Source organism: Clupea harengus, chromosome 15 (assembly GCF_900700415.2).
Source record: "Clupea harengus chromosome 15, Ch_v2.0.2, whole genome shotgun sequence".
Lineage (NCBI taxonomy): Eukaryota > Metazoa > Chordata > Actinopteri > Clupeiformes > Clupeidae > Clupea > Clupea harengus.
The window spans coordinates 18325209-18343872 of record NC_045166.1 but is presented as its reverse complement, the minus strand read 5'-3'; the positions used below and the strand labels follow the sequence as shown (position 1 = coordinate 18343872).

At 43.2% G+C, this 18664-nt stretch overlaps 1 protein-coding gene across 2 annotated transcripts; it reads left to right on the top strand.

Moving 5' to 3' along the window:
* Window positions 1–390: 390 nt before the first annotated feature.
* Window positions 391–18617, top strand: rbm25b (RNA binding motif protein 25b). 2 transcript variants are annotated; one of them, XM_031581810.2, is made up of 18 exons: window positions 391–515; window positions 1872–1997; window positions 2556–2605; window positions 3084–3254; window positions 3581–3638; window positions 4413–4573; window positions 4956–5141; window positions 5497–5580; window positions 9633–9913; window positions 10377–10491; window positions 12741–12830; window positions 13379–13452; window positions 14740–14890; window positions 15590–16094; window positions 16544–16836; window positions 17083–17181; window positions 17388–17435; window positions 17672–18617. In XM_031581810.2, the coding sequence occupies exons 2-18, from the start codon at window positions 1892–1894 to the stop codon at window positions 17762–17764; spliced, it is 2565 nt and encodes an 854-aa protein (XP_031437670.1). In that variant the 5' UTR covers window positions 391–515; window positions 1872–1891; the 3' UTR covers window positions 17765–18617. The 2 variants fall into 2 exon arrangements, with proteins under 2 accessions (XP_031437670.1, XP_031437669.1); XM_031581809.1 differs by lacking the exon at window positions 391–515 and adding an exon at window positions 520–601.
* Window positions 18618–18664: the final 47 nt, after the last annotated feature.

Below are 18664 nucleotides of genomic sequence, written 5' to 3'. Positions count from 1 at the left end.
AAAAGTAACTACCAGGTGTAGAAGTGCGTTTAATCAGAATGTACAGAGCGGAGCCACACGAAACTGCTTAATTTGAACTATATTTGCAGTGCTGGGTACCAAAAAGAAACGAAGCTGTTGTGTAACAAATCCTCAAGTTGATAACCAAGTGATGTGTATACTTTTCTATAATAAAACGTCAAGTATACATCTGTGGGATGCACGGTAACACACGAAGTGTGTGTGCCATGAGTAGATTTTAGGCTGGTACATCATCTGTGGCCGAAACTGTACTCTGCCATAACATAACGACCGCTTTTAAATTTGTATTCCCAGACAAATGTCTCACGAAATCACCCAGTCATGCCCTTAAACTTGTTTAGAGACAGCAGGATGAAACAGGGTGAACGCATGTAATTGTAACTCATCCCACATTGCAACGCGGTAGTCACGTGACAAAGATCCTGATAGTCAAGCTTGGAGTATCCGGTAATTTCGTAATAACAGTGACAAAAAGATAATTTCATCTGGTCTGGGTGAGTGTTGGTGTAAAGTGTTTTTTTGGTATCGTTTAAGATGTTGGTGTGCAATCACAAAGTAACTGCGTACGTAGCTAAACCAGGTATCCACAAACAATATGCTACCTAGCTAACGTTAACTAGTAGGTGGGAGCTAGCTGTAAAGCTAACAGAATAAACCCTGCCAGGAAACATCAGAGCTAACAAGCCCATTAGCTATGTTAGCTACTTTTGGAGTGGTCGAAATGAAAACTTAACTTGGTCTGAAAACAGGTTCCTCTCTCATTTAGAATAACATTTGTAAGGTGGATATTCTTCCATACATTAATTGCCTAGATTACTATTGTTACGCCCTGTCAGATAATTCATTTAGCATACTGACTAGTTTGGTAACTAACGTTAGCTAGCAAAGCATGTGACCTTAGGGCTTTTGTAACTATGTTAGCTAGCTAGCTAGTTATGGGGCATGTGAACCAAGGCCCAGTATATCTGCGAGTAGCTTCGAGCACTCTGCTAACATAAGGTAGTATTCAGACGTGTGTGCATAATGCATGTGTGTTAATATGATAAATTAATAAGTCAACTTTTCAAGTAATGTTAGTCTATCGTAACCCGTGTGTTAGTTTGGTGTACAGAATCCCTAACGTCAATTTAATTGCAGTCTAATGTTATTCGCGATGAAAGGCAAGATATTTAAAGTAAGTTAGAGGCAGTCATCAGAAACGTAGCAAGCAAGAATAAAGTTGCACTGCTTTCTGTGCATGAACAACAGAGAAGTTTTTTAAAGGTGGTTACTGGTTACTGCCTTGGGTTTTAATTCACTAGCGAAAGATTATTTTACTACAACTCGAACATTGACATCGGACCACACATCTCTCAGGCCTCAGAGTAAAACGTTTACAGAACGAGACCACCCCTGAAACTGGCGACTATGCTGAGCTGTTTTTTTTTTGTAGATTCTTAGAGAAGTACCCAACGTATATGAAACTGTGTAGTAAAATGTAGGTAATTATTTAAATAAGAAACTATACCCAAACACTGTTCTAGTTATATCAACTTGCTGACCGTGTATAACTATTTGTTTATTTATAATCAGATGAGTATTTGCAGACAAGTACTTCACAGGTCTTTCAGGTCAACACACATTGTCTTAGAAGGGTCAGCCCACTTTTGTGGAACTTATTTGAAAGTTGAAAGGAGCACTTTAACCTTACCGTGCTGAGACCTGAAAAAAACTATAGCAAAAAAAGATTGTTTTTTTTATGTACCTTGAAAATTGGGTTTGAGATGCCGTTCATACTTTCATCTGTTGATACAAAGCACACCTGTGAGGATTTTGATGTTTGACCGTATGCTGTCCATATTGTCCTTCAGGTGTGGACCTTCCTTCTAAAATGTCCTTCCCCCCACACCTCAACCGGCCACAGATCGGCATTTCCCCACTCCCTCCTGGCATTCCACCACCACAATTTGCTCGGTTCCCTCAAGCAGTGCCCGCTGGTAAGGGTTGATTTAATAGATATAGAGTCTTTGTGTTGTACAGCATCGACTTTGACACCTTTCACATATAGAGTTTTTTTGTGTGCATATAATGAGGCAAAGATGGTATGTCAAGTTTCAGTTACATGCACTACAAGCCATAATTTCGTTTAAGCACACAGAATGTATGAATGGGTATTATTATGTTCCCATAATTGAAGAAAAATCATAACATATTGCCATTCCAAAGTGTTTCCACAGTTTCTGTCATTAAGACAAGTGTAACTGCAACAGTAGCAAATGGTTTATTTGTACCACAGAAGAGTTTATTTCAAGGCAGAGTAAAGTTCGGTCAGGGTGTCTACCTTGAGACACCTGCATCAGAAGAATAGGTCACTCTTCTCTTATTTCAGAAATTAGTGTAGTCTGCTGTTTCCGCCTCTGTCTCTGCACTAACCTTGCAACTCCTTTTCCTTTTCTTATGTTTTGAAGAATATTCTTACCCTGCCTACAGACCAAATAAGCTTTGACTGTTAACTGGTGGTGGTTTTCACCTTTGTTCATGTTCTTGTTTTGCAGGGACCCCAATGATACCAGTGCACATGGGCATCATGACACAAACCCCTACAGTAAGTTTCCAGTCATTGAAGAGATGGGGTTATTGGGGTTTTCCTAGTGATTATTCATTGTAGTTAGTGTATTGAGTTCTGGGGCTGTATTCACAAAACATTTTATCTTGCCACTCAGAGTTCTCCTAAGAAGTCTCACGAAAAGTCCTACAATTAATCGGCAAGTTAGGAGCTACTTTTAGCCTTCAGATGCTTTGTGAATACAGGCCCTGATGTCTTACTCAGTTTTTTTTGTTCATTGAATTGGTGTGCTGTGTAAGATGCAGTGGTTTGGTATGGATGCTGGTAGTTAATCAGTGGGGGGGGGGGAGAAATCATGCTGAGTCATGCAATGTCCGAGGGATGCTAACACTGGGCCCAAGTGCAACATTTGTAAGGTCTGGAAGTAAACAACATAAAAAGCAGCCTTGAAGATGTCCTAATCAAGTGGAGTTTCTTGACCCCTGCTAGTTTTAATTCCTGTGATGTGGTCAAACAGATGCTGGTGCCCACCTCGGTGTCTGTGGTCAGTAAGCCTGCTATCCACAAGAAGGACCTGTCCGTGGTGCGCCTGAAAGAGACTGAGGAGACGGGCGGCCCGACCACCACAGTGTTTGTGGGAACCATCTCAGAGAAGGCCTCAGATATGCTCATCAGACAGCTCCTATCAGTGAGTCAGTCAATTAGTGCTTTTAGTTAATTAAAACATTTTAAAAAAAAATGTAACAGTTATGCGCCATGTATCATATTGAATGGGCCATAATAGTTGTTTAGTGTTTTATATTTACACCACAAAGCAGTGATTGTGAAATTAATTATGTCCACAGTTGTTGCCAAATAGATAGAAATCGGTTTGGGACTGTGTGCCGTACAATATTGCATAACCTCTACTGTAAGCATCAAATAAATGTAAAAAGATTGTAGTAGTCCAGACTGGCCACAGTCTATTGTGATTTTGCACCACTCACGCTTGGCCCTCTCTTTGTCTTTCGCCAGAAATGTGGTCTGGTCCTTAGCTGGAAAAGAGTGCAGGGAGCGTCTGGGAAACTTCAAGGTAAGAACAGAAATGCTGAGGCCTCTGTCAGAATCCATGGATGGGCAGTATGTCAGACTTAGTAACTGCAGTTCCTCATTTCCACTGCTCCTTGTATTGTAGCAGCCAACATAATATGCGCAGAATAACTGCATGAGGTGTTGAATTACAGAATTACCTCACAGTGTTTGTTGCTGGAACTCTGCTGCAAATAGGCTTCAAACAGTGGAGAAAATATTGCAGGCTGTTGCTATGAGTTTTCAAAGGAACAGACAGAAAATAGAAGAAGAAAAAAAACATGTGTAGGTGATTTCTGATTTCATGTGTTCAAACATCAAGCATCAAGCATTTCATCTTCTTGGATGAGGGTAAGGGAATGGTAAGAGCTATGAAGAGCTTCAGTTCTAAGGAAGTGTTTAAGTCCCTGGGGCTCATATATTAGAGCAGTGATGGAAGCACAGCAGAAGGCTACAAAACACTTTGATTTTCTTGTGATTATATGAATAAAGTACATGGCTAGTAGCCATAGGGCAACGGGGTTAGCAAGACAGGCATGATCCTCAAGCAGTTGTTATGCACCACTTTCCTCCATGTGCCTCACACCTAAGGTACCAAGTTTTACTAAAAGAGGTTTAGTCATCGTAGTGAACTATGAACTTTGCCAAGGCTCAGTTAACTGCTGTAAAAAAATAACCACCACACGACACAATTTATATAATATTCTATGGATCTCTGCTTGATTTTTATAGTGTTCTTTCCCTTTTAATATATATATATTTCCCCCCTCACCTCCAGCCTTTGGCTTCTGTGAGTATAAGGAGCCAGAGTCCACGCTCAGGGCCCTGCGGCTCCTGCACGACCTGCAGATTGCAGAGAAGAAGCTGTTGGTGAAGGTGGACGCCAAGACCAAAGCTCAGCTGGACGAGTGGAAGGCCAAGAAGAAGAGCTCCAACGGGGTGAGTCGGGTAGATTGACAGAGAACAACTTCACAGACTTCTGAAAAGGTCTTGAATTATGCAATGTGTGAAAATGCAATTAGTAACAGAATTACTTGCTTATTCTGGTGTGCATGGCCCAAGTTGGTCATTTGTCATTTCATTATTTGAAGCTACTCTAGTTACAAAGTGTAGGCATTAATTGGAGATGGGGTGGTTGTTAAATACTCCCAGACTAACGACTAGACAAGTTGGCTGTATATAGACTTCTACCTTTTGGCTCTTTTGCTGCGGTCAACCAATGAATTTAGATTTTTGGCTCCATAAACTGGCTGTAATGTAGTGTACAGTTGCAGGTATTGTAGAAAGGCACTACATAACTGAGATGAATGATTACCTGCAGATGTCCAAGACTGACGACACCGGAGAAGACGAAGAGGAGGAGCTGGATGAGGAAACCAAGCGACGGGATCAGGTGGTCAGGGGAGCCATTGACGGCCTCATGCGGGAGTACGCCAAAGAGCTCACTGCTCCATCGCAAGACGAAGAGTCTCTTCGGCGCAAGAAAAAGAAAGAGAGGAAAGAAGAGGTAGGTGATCATCTTTATTGCTCAGAGCCTGGCACATTTTCTCTCAGGTTGAGAGACTGCATGTGTATATGACAGCAAGCTGAATACAGTGATGTTTAGGAGCTTTTTTATGCTCTTGGTTGGATTGGAACAAGTGGCTCAAATGTGAAAACCAATGAGTAGTTTGTGCATTATGTGAGTTTGTCTGGCTGTTTAAATTAGTTTTGACTGCATCCCATCACTGTACAGGCAAACAGATGTGTAATTAAGTACAAGAGTATGTCATGTGACTCGACTCAGCAGATGAGCATCTACAAATAGATTCTGTACTGGTAGAGAAATGATGATTGAATTATTTATTTCTGCCCGTTATCAGGAGGACATCAACACCATTGACATAGAGGAAGACAAGAGAGACCTGATTTCCAGGGAGATCAACAAATTCCGCGACACACACAAGGTAACAGTCTCTACCAGCTATTCTGTGCTGCATCGTAAAAGTAGCTGTTAACTACATTAGATTATACATCACAAGCAAAATAGCCCTAAAATGACTACCATGTTATCTTGGACTAGACCACCAACCTGCATTCACATTAGTGCTTGCCGTGAAGATGCTGTTCCACAACCTTTTCAAGGTTAAATTATCTGCCATTTAGTTGTGCTGATTGGGCAGAAGAAGCTAAAAAGATAGAAATACTATTAGAAATCAATAGAAATGGAATCAGCATAATTTGTTTATAGTAGACAACCAAAACTAGTGCACACACACATCTACACGCACATGCACGCACAGACAGAACAAAAAAGCCAAAAAAGAAAATGCATGGACGTAAATGTAACCTTCCCTGGAAGCTAATCTATTGATTGAACCCCACCATTATGATAGAGATCATATGGTGACTAAAGCAAGATGAAACTCAGAGCTTTGGGAAAAGTTGCAAGGATAGGATGTAAGTATGAGCTTCCTTTTCTTCTCTACGTTCACTGGGCGTCCCCTCCTTGAGGACTTGCTCAGGGGCAACTGAGCCAGCCCTCCAGGCTAACTTAACAATTTGGGGCAGAGTGGGAGAACCACCCCATCATCCATTTCTAGAATGTTCTAAGCTCACTAAGAGTAGGCTTGCTGAATCAATGGGGCAGTGTGAAAACTATTCCCAATTTTCATTCTAGAATGTTGTAAGCTCTGTAGAATCTTCAAAAATTTCTCCAAACTCAAAAAAACCCCTAGAATGTTCTGAAGTGTCCACACTGTCAAGGGAGCACCTGCTTTTAATACCTGTCTAAGGTCTAAGGGAGCTTCCTGGCTGCTTGTACTTGCCCATCATCCTTTGCTCCTGTCGCTGGGGGAACTCTGTGAACCTGGGCGAGTCCTCCTTTGTGATGACAATGTTGATGTTAAAAGTGGAGTTGATGTTGATGACACTAAAAGAGACATGGTAACCCCAACAATGATTTGGGCCAAAAAGCCCGTATTAAAAAGCAGGGGGCGCCCCTCCACAGCACGCTGATGACCTGAAGACTAGCCAGGTGAGAGACAGCCTGTGTGTGTGTGTGTGTGTGTGTGTGTGTGTGTGTGTGTGTGTGTGTGTGTGTGTGTGTGTGTGTGTGTTGGTGCACTTTCACCCTGTCTCCACTGAATTCTCCCAACTCATTCTGCCCATGTATACATGCTCATCTTTGTATGCATTTACATAAACATGGATACATAGACGTGTCCATATTTTCAAACTTTCTCTCCTCCGTCCCTGTTGGTTCCCGTAGTCTAATCGTCTCCATCTTCTTTTACTGGAACTATGGAGCTTGGATTCACTTAAGTGTCCATGATGTAGTCCTCAAATGTAGTCTTTGTAATGATGTGTTGGCTATGGCACTCCAGGACATTTAACGATAAGAGGTCCTCAGAGAAGACCTTTTCTTTCTTTTATTATTTCATTTTAATTTTGAATTTTTAAAATAATTTTTTGTCTCCGGTTTCACATTGCGGGGCATTAAGTTGTGCTCTATCGAAATACACGATTTCTGTTGTCTTTATGATGCATATAAAGCCATAGGAGAGCGAGAACTGTTTCCCCTTTAAAACGACAGACTGATGTAAAGTCCTCAACAGTAATCATGCTGTTTCAAATTTTAATGATTAGCCAGAGGGCTAAAGCAGGAAAAAGTCACTAGTTGTTTGGTTGGGGTGCCAGAGGAGTGAAAGGAGTGAGGAAGAGATCTGTTACGGTTTCCATATGGGAACGAAGCGGTCAGCAACACCGCTTGTGTTGGACGATGCTTATGGCATAGTGGAGGTTGTTTGTTACAGGAAAGCTATAGCACATAGAGCATTTGGAGAAGTTGGAGGGAGAGAGAGGACAAAGGGAAATCAGTCAAATCTAGTGTCAGTTGTACATTACTGATTGTAAAATATAGATTGATGGAGTATTGGTGTTCTGAACTATATTGTAGACAATTTGGCATCATATTTGCGCTCTCTGTGACCGGAAAAATGTCACATGGCAAGGTGAGGTAGAGTGTCCATATATGACCTTTCCCCTTATTTCCCTCCTGACCCCCCTTTCATCCATAAGCTAAAGCTAAAGACATGTTAATATTATAGAGAAGAGGAGCCATTCACTATTTTTGTATTATCAGAAGCAGGTAGTGAGCATGGCCGTCAAGTCTACACAGTGGACCCAACTAAGTTTAGTTGACATCTCCATGGGCTGATTATTTAACCTGTACATGTGTGATGGGCAGGGGGTAAGGTCAGAAACGTTATAAGGACTTTGGTAATTTTGCTACCAAAAGATACAAAAAGGCTGTTGGTTGTTTCTTCTAGCCCAATACAGGTAGCTTCGAAGGGGCTGAGCAAGTGATGCCTGTTAAATCAGACATTACCCAAATAGTTTTCTAATTGATGTATGATATGAAAACATTATTGAAGATTAGACGGAGTGGTGTCAGAATTCCTTATCTTCCCATTCTTAGCCAGTCCATTGTCAACCAGAGAGGTAAGTTCTTAATAGAAAGATCCTACAAGCGCAGCCATAAATTAACCTCCTTTTAACCACTGTCAACCAAGTACAGCCGCATACACACTTTGTTTTGTGGTGTTCTCTGATAGCGTTCCCTCAATCTTTTCTGTAGCTCTTTCGTCTTCACTTTCCCTCTCTTTGTCCTGTTTCTCTGTTTCTGTCACCTCAACTTTTCCCAGCTGTATCAATCCCAAAGTTATGCATTTGGTGTGTCTGGCGCAAAAAAACTAGTATCTAAAAGAGTTTGTCTTCAGCTACAAAGACATTTTCATGAGCAGACTCAAGGAAGCATATATGCATGCATACTTCCTTTAAAGGCCTTTAAAGCCAGATTGGGCCCCAGTCATCAAGGGTTTAAACCACACTGCTAACAGTGGCCAGAGGGGTGTGAGTGTGGGCCTTTGAGCCAGAGAGATTGTGGCTAACTGTGAGAGTGGTGTAGACTGAAAGACGATGCACTCATTCTGTATTGAGAGAGTCAGTCGCTTGGACAGAACACAGAAGACTACAGTGGGGTAAGACAGTCTCTACCATTTAATTTATTGCTGTCTTTTTCCTTCTCATCCCCCCCTCCCCCCGGTCTCCGAAAATATGAATTGTGTGCTGTTACTGCATTGCCGGTTTTGTAATGTTTGAAATGAAATATGCAATTACCTCTAGGTCTGATTTTAGGATGTCTTTGACTTTTTTTTGCCTTTTACTTTGAACACCAAAAACCAACACCAAAGCATCCCATCACTTCAAAAAGCTCCATATTTATTCTCTGTGAACCGTTTGACCTGCTTTTCCTCCCAGGCCTAACTCGTAGGCATGTAGGGCTACAGCGAGACACAGAAAGCCGTAGTTCAACATCTGTAAGTCACCAACAACTAGTTTCACACGGATTGACGCTCTTGCTGCTGTAATGAGTTATTTTTTTCCTTGTTTCTTTTCTTTTTTCTGGTTTTTAGTTTGTTTTATTTTTCCCTACTTTGGCTTTGTGAAAAAAATTGAAAAGTTATCTTTGAGATTGCAGCGTCTTTACCAGAAGTTTGAATGCTTGACCTGTTTGATATGTGGATCATAGGCCATGGAAGTAGTTTCCAGAATTTTAGTCAAAGCCAGTGGGGGAGCAGTAGAAATCCATTGGAGACAGTGCAGGAAAGATGAAGTAGCTAATTCTAAATTTGAATTTGATCAGATACAAAACCTTCTGAAACAAAGACAACAGTATCAGGTCAGTTTTTCTGGAAGGTCAGTATTTAGATAGGAGATAAAATTTTGATTAAATGTTCCCCCAGACTTGCATACTAAGCACGCGCTATGTCTAATTTTAAGTTAAGACACTTTCCTCTTGTAGTGTCTGATGATAGATCCCCCATCATCTAGAAGCCCCAAATCTGGAAACCGCTTCCCCCTCCTGCATCCCTGTGATTTTGTAGCATTGTCTTGTGCACCCCCTCACTGTCCTCGTCTGAGAGCCCTTGCTAAGCCCGGGTCCCTCTCTCCGCAGAAACTCGAGGAGGAGAAAGGCAAGCGGGAGAAGGAGCGTCAGGAGCTCGAGCGCGATAGGAAGGAGAGGGAGAAGGAGAGAGAGCGTGAACGCGAGCGCTGGGAGCGGGAGCGAGAGAAGGAGAGAGAGCGCGAGCGCGAGAAGGAGAGAGAACGCGAGAAGGACCGGGAGAAAGAGAGGGAGCGCGACCGTGATAGAGAGCGCGACCGGGAGCATGAGAGAGAACGAGACTGGGACAAGGAGAGGAGCCGAGACCGGAGCCTCGATCGCAGCAGGTCCAGGTGAGCATGGGCGGAGAGGAAGAGAGGACATCCAGCTCACATCTAACATTGATGCTACTTTTAGATGTACCTTATGCTGCCAACCAAATTAACTTTGAATATAACAATGGGATGCATTCTTCAAAAGGATAGAGGGCTCTTGGGCTGCTCCCCACAGAAGATCCCTTAGCAGTAAACTTTCAACCCTTTGGAGGGCTTCTTTATAAACCCCTTTTGAGGGTTCTTTTGAGAACCCCTTTAAAACAGCTCGCATTTGTAAAAAAATGAAATGAGTGGGGAATGTGTGCAGTCACACAACATTGTTGGCGCTGGGCTGTACCACTAACTCAGGAACAGAACAGTAGTCTACTGTGTTGTTGATCAAACCATCTCAGCCCGTGAGCAGGGCAGTGAAGTAACTCCGTACTTGCTAAGCCTCACAGTTTTGCCACAGGGATGTCTCATGTTTGTTCTGCTCTTCCAGAGAACAGAGCCGCGACCGGGAGAAGAAGCGAGACCGTGGGGAAGATGATGAAGAGGCGTACGAGCGCCGCAAGCTGGAGAGGAAGCTCAGGGAGAAGGAGGCTGCCTATCAGGAGGTAACTAGCCAGTAGACACACATACATACACACTAGAGCAGAGGTCTTCAACCGGGGGTCCGCGACCCCCAGGGGGTCCGCGGAGGTACTGCAGGGGGTCCGCCAAATTATTTCATCTGAAGCATTTTTTCCCTTTTCCAAAAATGTAAAACGTCCAATAGGCTACATAAACATAAACAGAACGTAAAATGGCTTTCTATTCGTTAAAAATAATACATAGGCTACCCATGAGTCTTCACGCGATCATTTGATCACCATGGCAACATAGGCCTATGCACTTTTAGCTATCTGGTGCCAAAACAAGTTACCTGCCTCAATCGTTTTGTAATTTCTCCGAACAAAAGCTCCACGTCAGACACCACTGATGGCGGTTCAGATTACCTACCTTCAGAGGATGCCAACACCCCTTCCATGAACAGCCAAAACGGGAGAAGACACGTAAATATTCAGAGAATTATCTGAAGTTTGCCTTCACCTACAAGGAGACCGATGGTGACGAATTACCAGTGTGCGTGGTTTGCTCTTCCGTGCTATCAAACGAAACTATGAAACCATCAAAGCTGCAACGACACTTAAAGACAACCCATGCTCACTTCAAATATTTTTTTATACATATTTCCTGTTTAAAATCTTTCGAGGGCCAGCAGACCTTGATGAGACAATCAGCCAAAGTGTGCGAGCTAGCTTTAAAAGCCTCTTATCAAGTTGCATTACGTTTCGCTCAGACCAAACAGCCATACATAATTGCGGAAAGTTTAATATTGCCAGCAGCTATATGTGCAAAACAATGTTTGGGAAGGATGAGTACGTAAAAAAACTGAAAAGCATCACAATGCTATTGATGAATTGGCAGCTGATGTGAGGGCACTACTAGTCGCAAAACTCCCAAAGGCAGATTATTTTGCACTACAATTAGTTGAATTTTTAGCTTTTTTGTGATTTGTCGACCAAAATGAGATGCAGGAGGAATTTCTATTCTGTAAGCAGCTGCCTGGACGTAAAACAAGTTCAGAGATTTTCAAAGTGATCGACAATTATTTTCCGTGAACATGATATAGCCTGGCCAAAATGTGTCGCGATGTGCACAGACGGTGCAAGAGCCATGTATGACGCACTGCATGCTTCATAAGGAGAATTTTGTTGCCAAAGACATGAGTGATGAATTCTCAAACGTCAGATCTCTCACTAGGTATGAGATATTTCATCCATACTTAAGCTTCTCAAGCTACTCAATTCTTTGTCCCTCCCTAATTTAATACAGAGTGATGGCTAACTGTAAGGTAGAAAACATTTCAATAATAAACAGAATAAATTGAAACGAGTTGTGTGTCACAGATGATTTGCAATTATGTTCAAACATATGTAGGGGAGTGTGTGTGTGTGTGTGTGTGTGAGTGACAGACACTTAGTTCCAAATAAAATATATGAATATCAGGCCCAAATTTGGGGCGGCGGGGGTGGGGGTCCCTGCTCAGTGTCTCTTTCAGCCAAGGGGTCCTTGGGCTGAAAAAGGTTGAAGACCCCTGCACTAGAGTGTGGATCGGGCCGAATTTTTCTGTCCGAGCTCGACCCGCGTTCGACAGAGTAGTGCCCGAGCCCGACAGCCATTAATATATTTTGTCTGAGCCCGATGGAATCAATGTCTCAACTGTTCATACTAATGACACATTTACATACGTTTTTTTATGAATAGCCTGCCTTTATTAAACTCGGGCATCAACAGAGAAATGTACTCGCTCACACAAACAAGCACTGTTAAACACACAAGCGCGCACAAGAAGGCCAATAAGCATATTGAAATTAAATGATTCACATTGCAAGAACAGAATGAAATAGCCTACACATTACACACGCTATGCCTAAATAAAACTCATGTTATATGCTACACCAAAGGAGCCACAACAAACAAGTCTTACCATTGAAGATCTTTTCTATTTATTAACTTCACTATTTATTAAGATATTTTAAATATGGAATGTTCAATGCCTTGCTACTCTGATGTGTCCGAGCCAGACCCGAGCCCGATTATAATTTCTAAATATTTGTCCGAACCCAGCCCGACCCGTGGGGTATCGGGTATCCAACCTCTAATACACACACACACACTCACAATCAATCAGAGAGACACACACACACACACACACACACACACTAGAAACAATACTCATGTAGACGCACAGATACACGCGCACACACAGACTAGCATCAATAAATGCTCTGCTGACTTCTTAACCCCTTCCTCATAACAGCGGCTGAAGAACTGGGAGATTAGGGAGCGGAAGAAGGGCCGTGATCACGCCAAGGAGGTGGAGAGGGACGATGAGCGCCGACGGGAAATGGTGAGAGTCCATCCAGCCAGTCCCAGCTTGCTCTTGGCTTCAGTCTGAAACAGAAAACCGTGGAAACCATGTGCAGTATAAATGTCTAGATAATTTCAATTACAAGATGACTGAGGTTCTGAGTTGGTTCAGTCTTCGATGAAACTAAATCCTGACGAGCCATGGCAAAAGAGGGTGAGCCATTGCAAGTGCACAGTTAGACCGGCATACACAGCTACGCCGTAGTTAATGTAGTATGGTGGATAGTTCTAAAGCTCCATAACACAGCTGTCAGTAAAGGGCAGGTGGACGTCTTGATTGACTTACAAAGGTTGTAATCAAACAGTGACAAATCTACTCAAGGCATCTGACAGTTGTGAGTGATTACTAGTTAAACCAGCCGACGGACATGATCTGAGTGCTGAAATGAACATGTGCAGATTCACTCTGTCTTTATAACACCTTTGCTCCTCAGAGGCAGCTTATCATGCTCACTAGATAACATGTCGTGTAGATACAGGCCTTTATTTATTTTTTCCTCATCTCACCTCTGTGACTGTGTGCCGCAGGCGAAAGAAGGCAAAAGGTTGAAGGAATTCCTGGAGGACTATGATGATGAAAGAGATGACCCCAAGTACTACAGGTAGGCCAGCACAGAGTTGTCTCTTACCCACACAAAAACATCACTTCAAGGAGTGCGGTTGGCATTGATTGTCATGATTCTTCCTAAGACTTCAGGCCTTATCAGACAGAGGTCAATTAGCATGAACCGGTGTCAATGACAAAGACACAGTAATGAGAACTGTTTCCAAAGAAAGCCATAACACACTCTTGGTGTTGGTCTTCTACAAAGACGTTATACTTGCACTGCCAATGTAACAAATACATCTCACAGGATGTCTTTTTGCTGCCTTTTTTTGCACTACCATAACCTCACTTTAAAGTAAACTTATGCTGCTGTATATGAATCTGAATGTTTATAACTATATGTATATGTATATCTATATGTCTTGTCTTATCTGTTGTTGTGCGTGTGCACTTATATGTTTCACCGTGGGAGAGTGGGAAACGTTTTTTTCGATTCCTTTGTATGTCTTAACATGCAAAGTAATTGACAATAAAGCTACTTTGAGCAGAGCAAACACGGAAGTCAACGTTCTCGCTAGGGTCACCATATACTGTCTAACCTCTAAGGCTAGTGTTGACCCCTCATTCCCTCTTTATTATGGAGAGTTGTGCATGCTGTGTGCAGGAATGCAGAGATTGTGCTGCAGTAGATGTGATGTCTTTCCCTGATTGTCCTGAAGGGGCAGCTTACTGCAGCACTGTGGCTCTCGAGACTATTTGGTCATTTCACAAAAGAAAGGCTATGGGGAGTAGGGTCTTGGTTGGGATAGAGGCACAAATGACAAATACTGAGATCATAGGGAATCCTGCACTGTGTGTCTGCTGCTAGAATAGAAATAAAGAATAGAATATAAAATAGAAATTCGGTTTCAGGCACTGCCTGATTGGACATATATGACCACTACATTAATAGATGACAATCTTTTACTAAAATACTCAAAGAAAAAAAAAAAAATGTTTTTGTATTTAGTAGTCACATTGACAGTTCTCAGCTAAGAGTAACATGCTGCTATGCAGTGAATGTGAGGCACTTATTTCCCATTATCACGACTAGGAGCCATTTGACTTCAGAAAGGGTCAGTCTTAACCACTGGGGATCATTTGAGCTCAGCTGTGATGACCCACTGTGGTGGGTGTTATTCAATCGATGGCCACTAGGGGCAGTGCTCTGCGGATGCCTCGGTTCAGCAATCTGTGTACTTTGGTGCTGTAGCCTGTCTATCCTCTGGAGGCAGTGCACTGCAGCAGCCTGATGCTAGGACTGAATGGTTAGAAATGGTGTTATTCTGTTCGCATCCTGTAGGGGCAGTGCTCTGCAGAAGCGTCTGCGTGACCGGGAGAAGGAGAGGGAATTGGACGAACGAGACAGGAAGAGAGAGAAGGAGGAGCTGGAGGAGATCAGACAGAGACTGCTGGCAGAGGGACATCCAGACCCCGAAGCAGAACTGCGCAGGGTGAGCAAAGAGCGAGCGTGGTTGTGTTTGTGTGCGTGCGTGTGTGTAAGAGAGATAACATTTTTCAAATGGATGGATGATTATTCAGCAGCCTTGATGCAAGTCTCTCTGATGCAAGATTGTATAATCACGAGGTCTATGGGCTGCATGGCCTGATAACATGGCTCTGATTCAGTCACACATTTTCTGTTTTATTCTGTAACTCTTACCTTGTTTGATATTCTGTGCTGTCTTTGATGTTACTCAAATTATGGATGCATTAGATGATCTCCATCTGACATTATTTCTGCCAATGTTTCTTGTCTTCATTGATACTGGGTCAATATCAGCCTGTGTGCCACTTTAGATCTGCTGGTCTGATTGTGTTGCTTTTCCTTTGATTGATTCGATTTATTTAATTCTCCAGCCTGCATGTCTGCAGGTCCAGTAAATATGTTGTAATGTGCATGCTTTTCAGTATAAATTGCAGTTTGAATGAAATAAGTCAGTCCATAGGAAATTAATGAGTCCTATCTTTTTTAAATGAGTGTGTATGTTTTTTCATGTTAATGTGCCTGTCATGTTACATTGTACAACACACAAGTCACAGGTATTTCTCATCTGTTGCTTTGAAAATGGTAAATTCCTTTCTTTTGTTTCTTGAATACCTTGTGTAGAGCTCAGGTGTGTTCTCATGTATCTTCTGTGTTTTGGTTTCAGATGGAGGAGGAGGCGGAGCGTCTGCGTCAGCCACCGCCCCCGCCCCCGCCCAAACTAGAGGTCGAGGAGCCACGGGAGCGTGAACGTGAGCGTGAACGGGACCGGGACCGGGACCGAGAACGGAACCGAGAACGGAACCAGGACTGGGATCGAGAGCGTGACTGGGACAGGGAGCGACACGAACGCCAGGAACGTCACGATCGCCACGACCGTCACAGAGGAAATGGAGACGCCCCCGCACCCCCATCCGACAATGACATCGAGGAAGGGGAGGAGCCAGACGACGAGGACGGAGAAGACAGGGGCGAGTCCAGGCCCTGCCTGAAGCCCACGCTCCGGCCAATCACGGCGGCTCCGTCTGTGTCGTCGGCCAGTGCGGGGGCCACACCCAACACACCCGGGGACGAGTCGCCCTGCGGTATCATAATCCCGCATGAAAACTCGCCCCCTGAGGCCGCCCCTCAGGAGGAGCACCGGCCCAAGATTGGTCTCAGCCTCAAATTAGGTACCTCATCATCCTCATCGTAAATGTCACGTTAAGGTTTATTATCAGGACGACATTTTCCTGTGAATCTGACTTTGCGACTTTGCATCAGTGACCAAGCACATTACTGCTATCTCGTAAAATTACCTTTTACCAAGGCAGTGTTTAAACAACTTGCATTAATGAAGACACCCTCCCACTCAAACTCTTTGTTGGTGCTCTGTCGTCTTCTCCTCTCCTCTTTGCTCCATTACTTCTAATTATTCAACTCCCCTTCTCCCTCTCTTTCTCTCTCTCTATCTATCTATCTATCTATCTATCTATCTATCTATCTATCTATCTATATCTGTCTGGCCCATTACTTCTAATTATTCAACTCCCATTCCGACCTCATCTTACTCTCTATCCCCATCTTTGCTGAATGTCTTCCTCATTCTCCCTCTCGATGTCTTTCACCTGCTGTCTCTCAGGCTCTACTGGCAGCCCCAGTCAGCCCAACGTGGTCAAGCGCAAGAAACTTCAGGACAGCGTCTTCAACCGCTTCGACGACGATGAGGCCGACGAGGGCCCGAAGAAGAGGAAGCTGGTGCCACTCGACTACGACGACGACAAGAGCCAAGGGCTGGACGGCCTCGGGCTGGGTGGGGGCAAGGGAGCTGACATGGAGGAGAAGCGCCAGCACATCAAGAGCCTGATCGAGAAGATCCCCACGGGCAAGCCTGAGCTTTTCAACTACCCGCTCGACTGGTCCGCAGTAGACCCGGTGAGTAGTCTCTGTCTGCATAGGGCTAGCAGGCAGTGGGGCAGCCTGACCAGAGCCGCAGAGCTTTCATTCATCACATCACAGGGTCTATGTGACCCTGAATATCTCTTAATGATAAAGTATTTTCAAGTCATTTTGTAGCAAGAGGGCTATGAATTGACATGAATAAAAGTAAACATTATGATTATGTGCTTGCATTATATAATAAAGATTACTAATTGATATGAATGTCTAATTCTTTCCCAGTCTTTGATGGAGAGACGCATTCGGCCATGGATCAACAAAAAAATCATTGAGTACATCGGCGAGGAAGAGGCTACGCTCGTGGACTTCGTGTGCTCCAAGGTATGTAACTGTGCCGTCTCGTCCTTGAGATGACCCTGCAACCACAGTTCAAATTAAAGTGTGTTCATCACTGTATATGTGCGTGGGAAAGTTGTTCACCTTGAACAAACAAGACTGTCTAGCACTAGTCTGATGTTTCTAGGGTGGTTTTTGTTGAGGTGTTTTGTGTTGCTCTTTCTGACGCCCACCCGTCCTGTCATTTACAGGTGATGGCAAACAGCACACCACAAGGCATCCTGGATGATGTTGCCATGGTGAGTATTTCCCGCTGAAAATCAACACTACATGCCCACTTACTAAACACTGAAAGTTCTTTCTGAACGTCTATCCCTCTCGTTTAAAAAGTTGTAATTAGTCAGAAGCTACATGGCCATGTTTGCCATTTGCATCTTTGTTTTAGTTTTTTTTGTATTTAAGCGTGGAAGCTCTTTCCACACAAATTTCGCAAATGTTCTGCTCAATCTCACTCATTCCCGTTCAACTAACTCAGGTGCTGGATGAAGAGGCCGAGGTGTTCGTCGTGAAAATGTGGCGGTTATTAATCTACGAGACCGAAGCCAAGAAGATCGGACTGGTGAAATAGACAGATCAGTTTCAGCTCCTTGACTTCTGTCGGATCCCAAGCCACCCGTTTTAACGTCATCAAAACAGAAAAATGTGAACTGTTCATCCTGAAAGGGAAGCCCATGTTACCAAAGGCGGTGTGTCGTCTTTGGGTCTGTCTTATAAGGCCACTGCTAGGCAAACTCACCTGCTGCCCATCTGATCCATCCCAAAATCTATTTCCACAGAGGACCACAGTTTCTATGTGCGTTTATTAAAGCTGTATTCATGGCGTTTGTCAGGAGTAAGTGAACCTATGGACAGTTGTTCCACATCCAGTTGTAGCTGCTCATTTGTTTGTTTTTTTAGCACTGAAACCCAGGTGGTACATTTTACTAAGTCCTCCGCGTTTGATTTGGCGTTATAATTTACTCAGCATCTCTTAGTTTTCACTCTTCGAAGTATATCAATTTTCTGTGTTGAGCTTTAGATGCTGTACATGTATACAAAACAAAACTACTGTTCTTAGCCATAACCGTTTCATTTTGCTGCGATAAGCAAACGTTGAAGCTAAATGCTTTTTCATACCATAATGGAAACGGGTTTGTCTGCAAGTCAGGTCTGGTATCTGTAGCTGTTTTTCAAACGGATTTAATTTTGACTGCTTTGTGAATCTTTGTAATGGTACCTCTTCATAGTAGTTGAACTATCGGTTCCCATCATTGATCAGGTCATGTCCCTGTTGCATACAAGCGCTACCTAAAGGCCAGCTTACAGTCTTTGAAGTCATACTGAAACGATCTTGATTTGCGAAAGCATATGAACATTGTTGTCCTTTTTTTGTTTTTGTACCTACTAATGGAAAATGTTTTGAATAAAGAAATTTTTTAGAACCTCGTCTTCAACATATTATTATTATTATTATTATTAATAATATCCC

What these genes read in the sequence shown, in the direction of transcription:
- rbm25b (XM_031581809.1), top strand. Translation starts at nt 556, where the DNA reads ATGTTGGTGTGCAATCACAAAGTAACTGCGTACGTAGCTAAACCAG. An exon ending in AGAAAGAGAGGAAAGAAGAG is followed by an intron (nt 5,142 to 5,496) that starts GTAGGTGATCAT and finishes GCCCGTTATCAG; the next exon opens with GAGGACATCAACACCATTGA. An exon ending in GATGACCCCAAGTACTACAG is followed by an intron (nt 13,453 to 14,739) that starts GTAGGCCAGCAC and finishes CGCATCCTGTAG; the next exon opens with GGGCAGTGCTCTGCAGAAGC.